This window comes from Myotis yumanensis, unplaced genomic scaffold (genome assembly GCF_028538775.1).
Source record: "Myotis yumanensis isolate MYYU_CA2020_CCGP unplaced genomic scaffold, mMyoYum1.0.hap1 SCAF_10, whole genome shotgun sequence".
Taxonomy (NCBI): domain Eukaryota; kingdom Metazoa; phylum Chordata; class Mammalia; order Chiroptera; family Vespertilionidae; genus Myotis; species Myotis yumanensis.
Window position 1 is genome coordinate 757,496 of NW_027223761.1, and position 12,061 is coordinate 769,556.

Here is a 12,061-nt window from a genome sequence, read left to right on the forward strand (position 1 = left end):
CCTCCTCTTTGCCTGGGGGGCCCCAGTCCTTCTTCAGGCCGCTCCCCCGGAAGCGGGGCCTCCTGGATCGGGCTGCACCTTCCTGTGTGTGTATTCGTTCGTCTGTACACACACAGGCCGCACACGGTTCCCGTCTGAACAGCTAAGCGCACAGCTCGGCGGCCTGAAGCGCATTCCCACGGTCGTACAACCACCACCCCCGTCACCGCCAGAACGTCGCCTCTTCCCCCTCTGAGGCCCTGTCCCCCTCACACACGGGTCCCCAGCCCCTCCCCCAGCCCGGCACCCACTGCCCTACTTCCTGCCTCTGGACCTGACCCCTTGGGGACCTCCCGGGGTGGCTCAGCAGGTCTGTCCCCCGGGGTCTGGCTTCTCTCACTCGCACCTTCACGTACGAGGACCTGAGCGATGGGTATAGAACGCTAAGTTGATAGTTGTCCTTGAGCACTTTAGAGATGCCATCTGGCTTTCTTCCTCCCTTGACAAGCCAGCCATCGGACAAGGCCGTCCCCCACCGCCCTCTCGCTCCCGGACACGCCCTGTGCCTCCGGGCGGCTCGGCCTCCTCTCGGGCCGGGGTCTGGGCGCCTTTTGTCTCTCGGCTGTGGGTCCCGAGAGCAGCTGGAGTTGGTGGCCTCCTGTCTGCCATGGTTTGGGGGAGACGATCAGCCCCCACGTCTCCAGGATTCTGTGTCCCCCTCGTGTCTCCGCTCCTTCAGGACTTTTAACCGTCTCTCCTGGCCGCACTTTTTCCTCTCGGTTTAATTCTGCTTTTTTCCATCCCCCGGGGCTATTTTCATCCAGCTCACAAGTATCCTTATCTCCAGGCCTCCTCTGCTCTCCGGCCGCTTCCGCGTCCTTCTCATCCCTGGCCCGGGACGTCCTTCGTTTGATCTTTCATAGAGATGTCATTCCTCTGGCAAAACTCTCAGCTTTCCATCTAGTTCCTTGAACCTGTTCATCATGGTTATTTAAGACCTCAGCCCGGCCGGCGTGGCTCAGGGGTTGAGCGTCGACCTAGGAACCAGGAGGTCACCGTTCAATTCCCAGTCGGGGCACAGGCCCGGGCTGCAGCCTCCATCCCCAGTGCGGGGCGTGCAGGAGGCGGCCGGTCCACGATTCTCTCTCATCATTGATGTTTCCATCTCTCTCTCTCCCTTCCTCCCTGAAGTCAATAAAAATATATTTTAAAAAAGTAGCAATAAAGTAACCACAGATGAGCAGACGCATTTTTAAATAAAGGGTCTCAGCAGACAGCTCTGAACCCCATCACCTACCTGCGTGTGGGCCTGTGGCCGGCCGTGGGCTGCCCGTCGGGGTGGGCGCCCGTGGCTCGTCCCAGGGGCAGCTGGTGGGGACGTGGTCTCTGTGTCCTCACATCTCCGCAGCTGCCGGGTGCCAGCCGGGCGCCTCCCACACGGCTTCCCCGGTAGCCCGGCTGCGTGTCCCCGGGGCAGCAGCGTCTGGGGGTGAGTGGAAGCTGCCGTGGCCGTGGCTCAGAACCCGGGGTCCCCGCCCACCACGGGGGAGACAGACCCCGTCTCGGGATGAAGGGAATGCGGAGGACTTGCGCCCATCTTCGGGCCACCGCAGCTCGCCCTCTGGCCGTAGCTTCCTACATCCCCCGCCACAGATTCCCGCACCCTCCCAGGCAGCCACGGCTTCTCGCTCCGGGCCGGCGTCCTGCGACAGGCCTCTCCTCCAGCCGCTGCCCGGTGCCTGGGCCCCATACCAGCTCCATGTGGTTGGGGATTTTGACCTATGAGTCAGGAGGTCACAGTTCAATTCCCCGTTTCTTTACCTGGAATCTACTGCTTGTAGCAAACACACCCAACGTTAGTGGCTTAACACAGCTCTTGCCGCTCACGATGGTGAGAGTCGGCGAGGGGGCTCCGCGGGGAGGCGGTTCTGCTGGCCGGGCGGGGGCGGGGGTGGCTGCTCAGGGCGGGTGGTCGCGGACGGCCTGCTGGCTCCCGGCCGGGGCAGCTCCGTCCTCCGCGGGGCCTCCTCGCCGGCTCAGGCTGGCTCGCCTGGTCCCCAGGGCACGTGAGGGACACACAGTGGGACCTCAAGCATCCTTCCCCTCTCGGTAAGTTCAAGGTCATCTCAAGTTCAAGTGCTGGGAAAGGGTCTCTCTTGGGGAGGAGCTGAGAGCATGGACGTCACCGAGCCTCCGCCTCTCAGGTCGGCTCCCAGGACCCACTCCCCCCGTTTCTTGGTCTCTGGAGGCTGAGGCAAGGCCGGGCTCCCTGGCATCACCTCCTCCCAGGTGACCGGTTCTCCCCTGGCTGCGGAGGTGCAGGCGGGGCACCCTGGTCCAGGCCTGGACGGAGATGACCTGAGGCCATGGGGGTCTCAGGTGAAGCCCCCTCCTTGGTAGACCCTGAACCCCAGTTCCCAGGGCCATGAGTCTGCGGCAGGCTCTGCTTAGCTTTGACCTCCCAGCAGCTTCTTTAGCTCAGTTCATCTCACGCCAGCCGGTGCCACCTGACTCACAGATGCCTCGAGGGCCCTTGCGTGGCAGGCGCCCCTTCTCTGGGGTCCCCCATTGACCAGGATCTTGTCCCCTCAAATCCTTGCTATCTGTGTACCCTGACGCCCTGCTTCTCCACCAGCCCCGAGGGGCCGTTTCCCATTCAGCCTGTGTCCACACTGTGACCCCAAGGCTGCCCCGGAGGCGCGGGCTGGGGCCGAGGCTGTCACCAGCGGTGGGGGTCGTGCGGCGGGTCTGGCTTTGGGCGGTTTCAGCAGAAGGTTTGGTCGGAATGAACATCGGAACCTGAAGCGAAGCCCCGAGTCCTTCCCGTCTTTTTCCTCTGCAAACGCGTCTCATGGGTTGTGGTGTCTCTGTCGACGGTGTTTCTAGAAGGAGCTTTAGACACGGGGCCGAGAGGCTCAGTAGTGACCGTCCTCGGCCACCTGTCCTGCAGGCCCCGCCCTTTCCAGACGCCCACCCACGGGGGGCACGGCGCGTCCGGCTGAAAGGGGCCCCGGCCGTGCCTGCTCCCACCGCTCCCGAGACACGTGGGCCCTGAGGGCCCAGCATAGAGAGACGTGTCCGTGGCTCTGCTGTGAGTGAGGGGGAGCCACGCGAGCCCCGGGCCCCTGGTTCTAGCCGGCCACGCGCAGCGGGGGGCACGGGGCAGGGCCGCACCCCGACGCGGTGCACTGACGCCTCCCCCGCCCCGCAGGCTGCGGGAGCACCACCGCGCCACCATCAGGGTCATCCGCCGCATGCAGTACTTCGTGGCCAAGAAGAAGTTCCAGGTGAGTCCGCTCACACCCGCCGCTGGCTCAGAGGTGCCGGGCGCCCCCAGCAGAGATGCCCTCGGCGATGGGTGCCTGTCCCGCCCGCGGGTCCCCTCCTTCCATCCCTCAGAGACCCCGAGAGCCCCACCGTCCGCACCCGCGGAGCCGGGGCAGAGGGGTGACTGTGCCTTTGCCCGCAGCAAGCCCGGAAGCCCTACGACGTGCGGGACGTCATCGAGCAGTACTCCCAGGGCCACCTCAACCTCATGGTGCGCATCAAGGAGCTGCAGAGAAGGTGGGCGCCCGAGAACGGCAGGCCCCGGGCACGGCTCCCTCCACGCCGGGCTCCCTCCACGCGGGCCCCTGCCTGCCCCTGTCGGAGCTGCAGGTCCATCCCCGCCGCCCAGCCCAGGAGCCCTCGCCCGCCCAGCATACCCTGCCCGGCTCACGCCCACCCTGGCCTCCCCCTGGGATGGGAGCGGGGACCCTGCCTCCACAGGGAGGGGGGTGTTCTGACCTGGAGGCTGGCAGCTTGTTCACGTGGGAGCAGGAGGCCCCGGGGCCTGAGCAGGCTCAGACCAGCGGTGTCCCCCCCGGGGCCGACCTGGGGCCTCGCTCCATCCCGGGAGCGCGGGCCTGGGGTCTGGGAGGAGCGGGCAGGTCTGGGGCAGCGGCGGGGGCCGGGGGGGCGGCCTGTCGTCTCGCTGGGCACATCGCCGTCTGCTCGCCCACAGGCGGGTGAGGCGGGCGTGAGCGGCTCTCTGTCTCCCTCCCAGGCTGGACCAGTCCATCGGGAAGCCCTCCCTCTTCATCTCCGTCTCAGGTGGGTTCCGGGCACAGCACCCTGGGCACGGCGGGCGCCAGCCCCTTCCTGCCCTCCCCACCCCATCAGACGGCCCAGGGTCTCCGCACTGGGTGGCAGGAGCCAGAGAGGGGCAGGGGATGGTGTTCCCACCCCACCTCACTGCACCCCACACATCCACCCCACCTCATCTCACTGCACCCAACCTCACTGCACCCCATCTCACCCCACTACACCCCATCTCATTACACCCCACTGCACCCACCGCACCCGCACCCTCTGACGTTCTTGCCACAGAAGGTCATGGGTTCAGCCTTCCCCCGTGGGCTCCCTCTCCCCTCAGTCACGCTTCTCCCCAAACACAGTCGGGGTCCCTGGCCTGCCCCCCCACAACACGCACATTCTTGATACAATCTTTTGCCCCCAGAAAAGAGCAAGGACCGGGGCAGCAACACCATTGGCGCCCGCCTGAACCGCGTGGAAGACAAGGTAGGCGCGGGGTCCAGGCGTGGGGGTCCAGGCGCGGCTCTGGGGGGCAGTGGGCGTTTCGGGGCCTGCACGGTGCCCCCCGCGAGCAGCCGCTCACTCCCCAGCCGTGCACGCCGCGACCTCAGGGGTGCGTCGTGGGGGAGGGGCCATGCGGTCCCCACTGCGCTGGGGGGTGGGGGTGTCGGCCGAGACCCCGCTGGGCCCTGTGCCCTCTCCCAGGGGCCTGGGAGCCGCCTTTGAAGTCTGTGGGAGCGGCGTTATCTGCGAGCAGCTCCTGGGGCTGCGCGGACTTTATCGGAGTCTCTGGGGCTAAAAATAGAGGCGTTTCGGTTGGGCAGGGGGTGCTGCCCTTCGTTTCCCCGGCAACGCCGGGCTCTGGCCCATGTTCGTGGGCTGCAGCTGGGTAGGCGGGGTGCGGCCCATCCACTCCGGACCCCTCACCGGCACCACTGGGGCCCCAAGACCAGTCCACGGGGTCAGGCCGAAAGGGAGGCCGCTGTCCAGGTGCCCGTGGGCTCCCACGCTGGGCCTGGCCCCTGGGTCAGCACGGGCCTGAGCGGCCTGGTGCCCACCCCTTCCAGGCATGGCCCCGTCTGGCAGGATGGGAACGGAGCCCGGAGTGGTCAGCCCACCAGGCCAGCCGGGGGCCCTGGGCTCGGCCACTCGTGGATGGGTCCTTGGCCTCAGTTGTGGAGGTTGGGGCAGGGACAAAGGGTGGGCACGCCCTGCAGGGCGCATGGGGTGGGGGGGTGGGGGCGGAGCCCAGGACAGCGGGGCACCCTATGTTGGGGCTTCCAGAGGAGGCAGGGGCTGATCCAGGGCACCCCAGCTTCCTCACCAGCCCTGGACTGGCCTGGCCACGGCAGCTTCTGCTGGGGGGACCCTGAGTGCAGCCTTGGGGTACCCCCTCTCACCTTCCAGATGTGCTCGCCCTCCTCCCTCCCCTGCCCGGCTGTCCAGCCTTTCTGAGGGCTCTGCCCACGGCTCTCAGCACACCCGGGAGCCTGGTGTCCTCTGGGTGGTGACAGCGGGTAGGTGACAGGATCCCCCAGAGCAGTGACCCTCCAGGGCTGGAGTGATACCACCCAGGGGCCTAGCAGGACCAGCCCTGGGTGGGCCGCGGTCAGGGTGGCGGGCTGTGGTCAGGGTGGCGGGTCGTGGTCAGGGTGGCGGGCCGTGGTCAGGGTGGTGGGCCACGGGGGACCAGCCACATTCTGCACACGTGGCACTTGGGGGGGACTGGTCTGTGCCATCTTCACCCCCTGTGCTGCCCATGGAGGTGGAGTCACCTGCCTGGGGTCTGGGGAGTGGGCAGGGCCACGCTGCCCACTGGGTCTCAGCCCCTCTGTCCATCCAGGCACCAAAGGAGAGGCCTGCCCCGCCCCACCCTGTGCTGACCGACCCCCCCCCCTGGGGGACAGACCCTGGGAAAGGGCCTCGCCGGGCCGGAGGGCACCGTGGCACGTCCTGGGCCCACATTATCGCTTATCACGGCCGCCATCGGGACCATAAACAACCCCACAATCCCGCTGACCGGGGGCAGGAAGCGGGGCAGGAAACCCAGCGGCTGCCGGCCTCGGGCCCAGCGGGCCTGCAGCAGTGGCCGGGCCAGCGGCGGCCCTCCCCGGCCGGCCCCCACGCCTCCCCCTCCCGGCCCCCCGCCCGCTGGCCTGGAGCCAGAAGGGAGCCTGCCTGGCGGGGGCAGCCGGGGCTCCAGCCCCCACTGGCTTCCTCATCAGCTCAGACCCGGGGCTGTGACAGGGTCCCGGCCCAGGCTGGGCCTCAGCCGCAGGACCAGGGGCTCGGAGGGATGGGACGGGGCCTCTGGGGGGCCTGGTCGCCGGCCCCCACTCCTGGGAGCAGATCATTCTGAGGGGCAGCGGCCTGGGTCCATTTGCCGGGGAAAGACGGGCTCAGCTGCTCAGGTGCCTCAGTTTCCCTGCAAGGAGCCCCTCTCGATGCGCAGGCCTGGGCCGCGGGGAGGGCAGGGCCCTCACGCTCCTTCCTGCCGAGCCCTGGTCCCAGCTCGGCCTTCGAGGTGGAGTGAGTGCCGGACCGAGAGGGCAGTGGGCCTGAGGGCCCCTTCTCGGCGTTTGCCGGAAGTGTCTGTGGCTCAGAGACGGGCTCAGGGAAGCCTGGGGTTTCCAGGCCCCGGTCCAGAGGTGGGGGGACAGGGGCCCCACCCCCTAACCCTCCTCCCATCCTCTGCCGCCCGGGGCATGCCCTCCAGCCCGGACCCCACCACCACCCAGGCTGCCCCACACCGGGCAGGCCCAGTCCCCCTGGCATCTGTCCGCACACTGTCCCTCCTGCTCTCTCCCTCCGTCTCCCAGGCCTACAACTGCACCCCAAGCTCCTGTTACCCCAACAATTTCACTCCCCCCCCCCCCCCCCCCCCCCGCCACAGAGCTTAGCCCCAACCTCCCTGCTGAGCACGGGCCTTATCCCTTGTGCTGCGGTTGTTTCTCTGACGTCTCTGTGGCCGCGGCCCCGCCCCCCCCCTTCACACTGTGTGTCAGTCCTCGAGCACCCTGAACCCCGCTTGCTCAGCTGTCTTCCTGTGACAACGTCTGTGTGGGAGACGCGCACGCCACCGAGTGCTTCCCGCTCTGTCCTCCTCGGTCCGGTCCCAAAGGCAGCGAGCCGGGAGGATGCGCTGGGAGGTGCTCCGCCCCTCCATGTTCTAGAATATTCCGGGCGGGCTTGGGGCGCGTCTCCCCTCGCACACAGGGGCGGAGGCGTCTGGCCTGGTGGCTTCTTTGTGGGAAGGTTTTCGCTCGGCCGCCGCGACCAGAGTGGGTGTGGGACGGTCCTCGGGCCCCTCTCCGTCCGTCCATCCGTCCGTCCGTCTGTCTCCATCAGTTGCGTATCCTGGGAACCCAAGTTCATTGGCACGTTCACGCCCGTGTCATCCGCAGCCGGGCCCAGGCTGCCGACGTGGGCCGTTCCTTGTCTTTCTGTCGGCCACACTGGCCGGCGATGTGCCCGTTCTGTTCACATTTCCAACGCCCTCCCGCCCCGCGGACCCCACGTGAGGGCCCGTTCTCCCTCGTTCCCTCTCTCCGTCTTCCTTCCTGGGACTCGGCCTCAGGCACCGCCGCCCTCGGTCCCCAGGTCGGGTCACCCTTGCTTCGCAGGCGCCCCAGCTTTCTAGGTGGAGTTCCAACGGGAAGATGCATTTTCCCTCCAGATGCCACTCAAACTGCACCCCCCCCCCCCCCCCCCCCGTGTCTAAAACACACTGAGTGGCCAGAGTATCATGACCACCCCATTGGGACTTCGTTGGCCACCTTTTGCCTTCAATGCTGCGGCGATTCTTCTTGGCATTGAGTCCACGGGATGTTGACAGGTGATGCGAGGAATCTGACACCATGCCTGATGGATAGCACCGTCCAGTTCTGTGAGATTTGATGGTTGGGGAACCAGCTGCCTGGTGGCTCTTTTAACTTCGTCCCACACATGCTCCATTGGATGGAGATCTGGTGATGGTGGAGGCCACCTGAGCAAGGTGAAGTCTCCCTCATGTTCTTGAAACCACTCCCGCACAATATGAGCACCGTGGCACGGCGCCTTGTCTTGTTGGGAGAAGCCATCTCCATTGGGATACGCCATCAACATGATAGGATGAACCTGATCAGCAGCGATACTTAGGTATGCTGTGCTATTCAGATGTTTGTAATGGTCTGGCCCTCTAGCAACTTCAGCGCGAAATTATAGCTAATTTGCCTACAAACCTCGGGTGGTCATAATAACCTGGCCACTCAGTGTATATCTTTATTGATGTCAGAGAGGAAGAGAGAGGGAGAGAGAGAACCATTAATGATGAGAGAATCACGGACCGGCTGCCTCCTGCACGCCCCCCACTGGGGATGGAGCCCGCAACCCGGGCCTGTGCCCTGACGGGGAATCGAACCCTGACCTCCTGGTTCCTAGGTCGATGCTCAACCACAGCCGCACGGGCTGGCCGGGCTCCCGGCTGCGATGACACAGCGTTTACTTTTCATGGTCGCTCATGTGCGGATTCCTCTCGTCTCCATTGGCACCGCCTCTGGTTTCTCCCGGGAGGCCGGGCCGCGGATCTGTCTGCAGTGGGACTTGAGTCTCTGTGGTGTCGCTGCTCTGTGGGCGCAGGAGGCCCTGGAGGCGGGCCATCCTTTGAGGAGGTGCGGGGGGGAGGGGGGGGCGTGGCGGACGCTCCATGCTTGTAAATGCGCCTCCTGCGTCCAGTGCGGAGCGGTTCCCAGGCGGCTGGGCCCAGCATTGTGCTCTGTCCACAGCTTGTTAACTGTTTGTGAAATCACATCCTCGTCGGAATGGGGGTTTCTAGCTCCATTTACTGGGGTGACCTAGGTTAACAGGGTCACATAGGCTTCAGGTGTGGGTGTCTAGGAGGCAAGATCTGTATGGTGCCCGTGTGCCCCCCCGACCCAAAGGCAAATCATCTTTTTTTAAAAAAATTTGTTTTTATTGATTTCAGAGAGAGGAAGGGAGAGGGAGAGAGAGATGGAAGCATCAATGATGAGGGAGAATCATGGATCGGCTGCCTCCTGCAGCCCCCACCCTGGGGATTGAGCCCACAACCCGGGCAGGTGCCTTTGACCGGAATTGAACCCGGGACCCTTGAGTCTGCAGGCCGACGCTCTATCCACTGAGCCACACCGGCCAGGGCATCAAGTCGTCGCCTGTCACCATATGTTAGGCCCCCTTCACCCCTCCCCCTCCCGCTTCCCTCTGGCAACCACGACACGGCTGTTTGTGTCCGCGAGTTTCCGTTTTAGGTCCCACGTGTGAGTGAGATCGTGCGGCTCTTGGCTTTTGCCGCCTGACTTAGTTCGCTCAGCAGGATGCTCTCGAGGGCCACGCGTGCCGTCCCCAGGGGCCGTGCTTCGTCTTTTCTGACGGCGACGGTCTCGCTGGGCGCCCTCACGGCCTCCGTCGGTGGAGACCCCGACCCCGGGGAGCGCTGGGCGGTTTCCTCCGTGCTTCTGTCCATGTCGGCTTCGCACACCGTCCTCTTAGGTCAGGCTCACGTGACATTCACGCTTCCGCCCTCCGCGCTGGGCGCCGGGCCCCCCGTTTACGGCGGCAGCGCCCCCTTTGTCTCCCGTGGCCTTGCTCCCCGGACTGTCTGTTGCCATGGCGAACGGCCTTCGTCTTGTTTGCACTTCTTTTTTGTGAAAGCTTCACTGGGGCATAATTTACGTCATAAACTGTATTTCGCTTCTGCCATAAAACACGCCCAATGTCAACGCGCCACGCATCTCCGTGAGGGCCGGGTCTGCGAGCCTCTCCAGCCCTCCCCGCCCCGCCGCTCCCAAGTCCATGTCCACTCCTTGCAGCTCCGCCCGCCCCCGGCCCGGCCGCGGCCAGGCGCTGACCGGCTCTGTCTCGGGGTCCTTCCATTTCTCTAAAGCTGGAACCCTGCCCCCTCCGGCCGCGTCCCACAAATGGCATCAAACGGCTGGCCGGGCCCGCGCCCGCCCGGCCGTTCTCACAGGGACGGCGGCCCGGGGGTCCCCGCGGCAGGAGAACAGCGCTCCGTTGTGCGCCGAGGCACATGTGGTGGCCCCGTGGCCGGTGATGGACGTCTGGATGGTCTCCAACGAGGGGCTATTGTGGGCCCTGCCGCCCGGACCTTTGTCTGCCGTGTTTGTGTGGACACACGTTCCCGCCGGTCGAGGCGCGGGCCCGCGCCTGGAAACGCCGGCCGGTGGGGCCGGCCTCTGTGTCGCTGGCTGGGAGGCAGCCCCCCATCTCCCGAGGGTCTGGCCGCCTGGATTTCCCACCAGTCACGTGCGGGGGTCCCGCTCCCTCCGTCTCGGCGGCCCTTTCATGGGAGCCGCGCTGGCGAGTGTGTCGTGGCAGCTCATTGTGGCCCGATTTGCATCGCCCTCGTCGCTAACGATGTTGAGCAACTTTTCATGTGCCTATTAGCCATTCATCGCCGCCTCCAGTGAAATGTTTATTCAACTCTCGCGCCGATTCTCTAATTAAGCAGTTGGTCCCGTTGTTCAGCCCGAGGAGCTGTTTATAGTCTGGCTTCGCGTCCTTTATCAGATATATGACTTGCAAATATTTCCTCCCATTCGGGGGCCTTTTCACTCACTTAATCGTGTCTGTTAGGGCACAAAAGTTTTAAATTTTAATGAAGTCCAATTTCTCTGCTCCCGTACGGCCCCCGCCTTTAACGGCGTGTCGCGGGGCCGCCGCCTAATCCAGGGTCATGAACGTTTTCTTCTAGAAGGTTTGCAGCTTTAACTCTTACATGGGCTGTGGTTTGCGGAGTGGATTTGGGGGCGTGGGGGGGCGGGGGGAACCCCAGCGAAGTTTCTTTTCCCTTCCCTCGCTCGCTGGTGGGTCTCAGCAGCCTCGGCACTTTCTTCAAGGCCGTTCCCTCCCATCGAGTCGTCAACAATCAATGCAGCGTCGACTTCGGCGTCATTTCTGACCCGTCGGCTGGGTTCCGTGCGCCCGTCCCCAGTCCCAGGCGGCACTGCCTTGGTTATTGTCGCTTCGTGACAAGTCGGAGACGGGGTGACGCAGGCCTTCCAGTTCCATTCTTGGCCAAATTGTTTGGCCCATTTCTAAGGCCTGTGAATTGTTTGAAAAATGTGTTTTTATTGATTTTGAAGGGAGAGGGAGAGAGAGAGGTAGAAACATCCATGATGAGAGAGAATCGCGGATCGGCTGCCTTCTGCCCGCCCCCTACTGGGGATCGAGCCCGAAACTGGGGCATGTGCCCTTGACCGGGAATCGAACCGGCGAGCTCTTGGTTCCTGGGTTGATGCTCAACCACTGAGCCACACCAGCCGGGCTGAATTTTTTTTTTTTAATACTCACCCAAGGACATGATTTTTACTGATTTGAGAGAGAGGGGAAGGGAGAAGGGGAGAGAGAGAGAGAGAGAGAGGCATTGATGGGCTGCCTCCTGCACACTCCCTGACCGGGAATCGAACCCACAACCTTTGGTGTACAAGACAACGCTCATCCCAGCTGAGCCGCGCTGGCCAGGGCAGTCCTATGAATTTAGAATCATTTTGTCAATTTCTACAAAACAGACAAACTGCAGGGATTTCGACAAGGGTTGTCCGACGCGGTGCCTCCCTCCACTGGCGGGCTGTCCTTCAGTGCCTCCCAGGGGCGTCTGGTCGTTCCCACTGACTAAGTCTGACCCCCCTCTTGTCACATGTATCCTAGACATCTTATGATTTCCGCTGCTATTGTGAACGGGAGTGTTTTCTCTCCGTTTCGTTTTCAAATTGTTTCCTACTGGTGTGTAGACCTGCACCTACCTGTCCGCCGCACGCCTGTAAACGGAGGCTTTGCTGGTGTGGATTCTGGTAAATGCTGTCACCGTGACTGGTGCCTGAAGGTGCTTTACAGGTAGGACGCCGAGTGACCACCGCGGTCTCGCTTTCCCGTCCAGTCCAGGTGCCTTGACTTTCCTGTCCTCTCTCGCTCACAGGCCCCTCGTTCTATGGATGTGGGGTAACGCAGTCATTGACGGGAACGTTACACCCCC

The 12,061-nt window shown here is 64.2% G+C and overlaps 1 protein-coding gene across 1 annotated transcript in view; it reads left to right on the top strand.

The window, feature by feature from the left end:
• KCNQ1 (potassium voltage-gated channel subfamily Q member 1) overlaps positions 1–12,061 on the top strand; it is a 217,301-nt gene that overhangs the window by 164,731 nt on the left and 40,509 nt on the right. The window contains exons 12-15 of the mRNA XM_070427109.1: positions 3,191–3,266; positions 3,449–3,543; positions 4,025–4,071; positions 4,478–4,539. Coding sequence (XP_070283210.1) covers positions 3,191–3,266; positions 3,449–3,543; positions 4,025–4,071; positions 4,478–4,539 — 280 coding nt within the window. The remainder of the gene's footprint in view (positions 1–3,190; positions 3,267–3,448; positions 3,544–4,024; positions 4,072–4,477; positions 4,540–12,061) is intronic.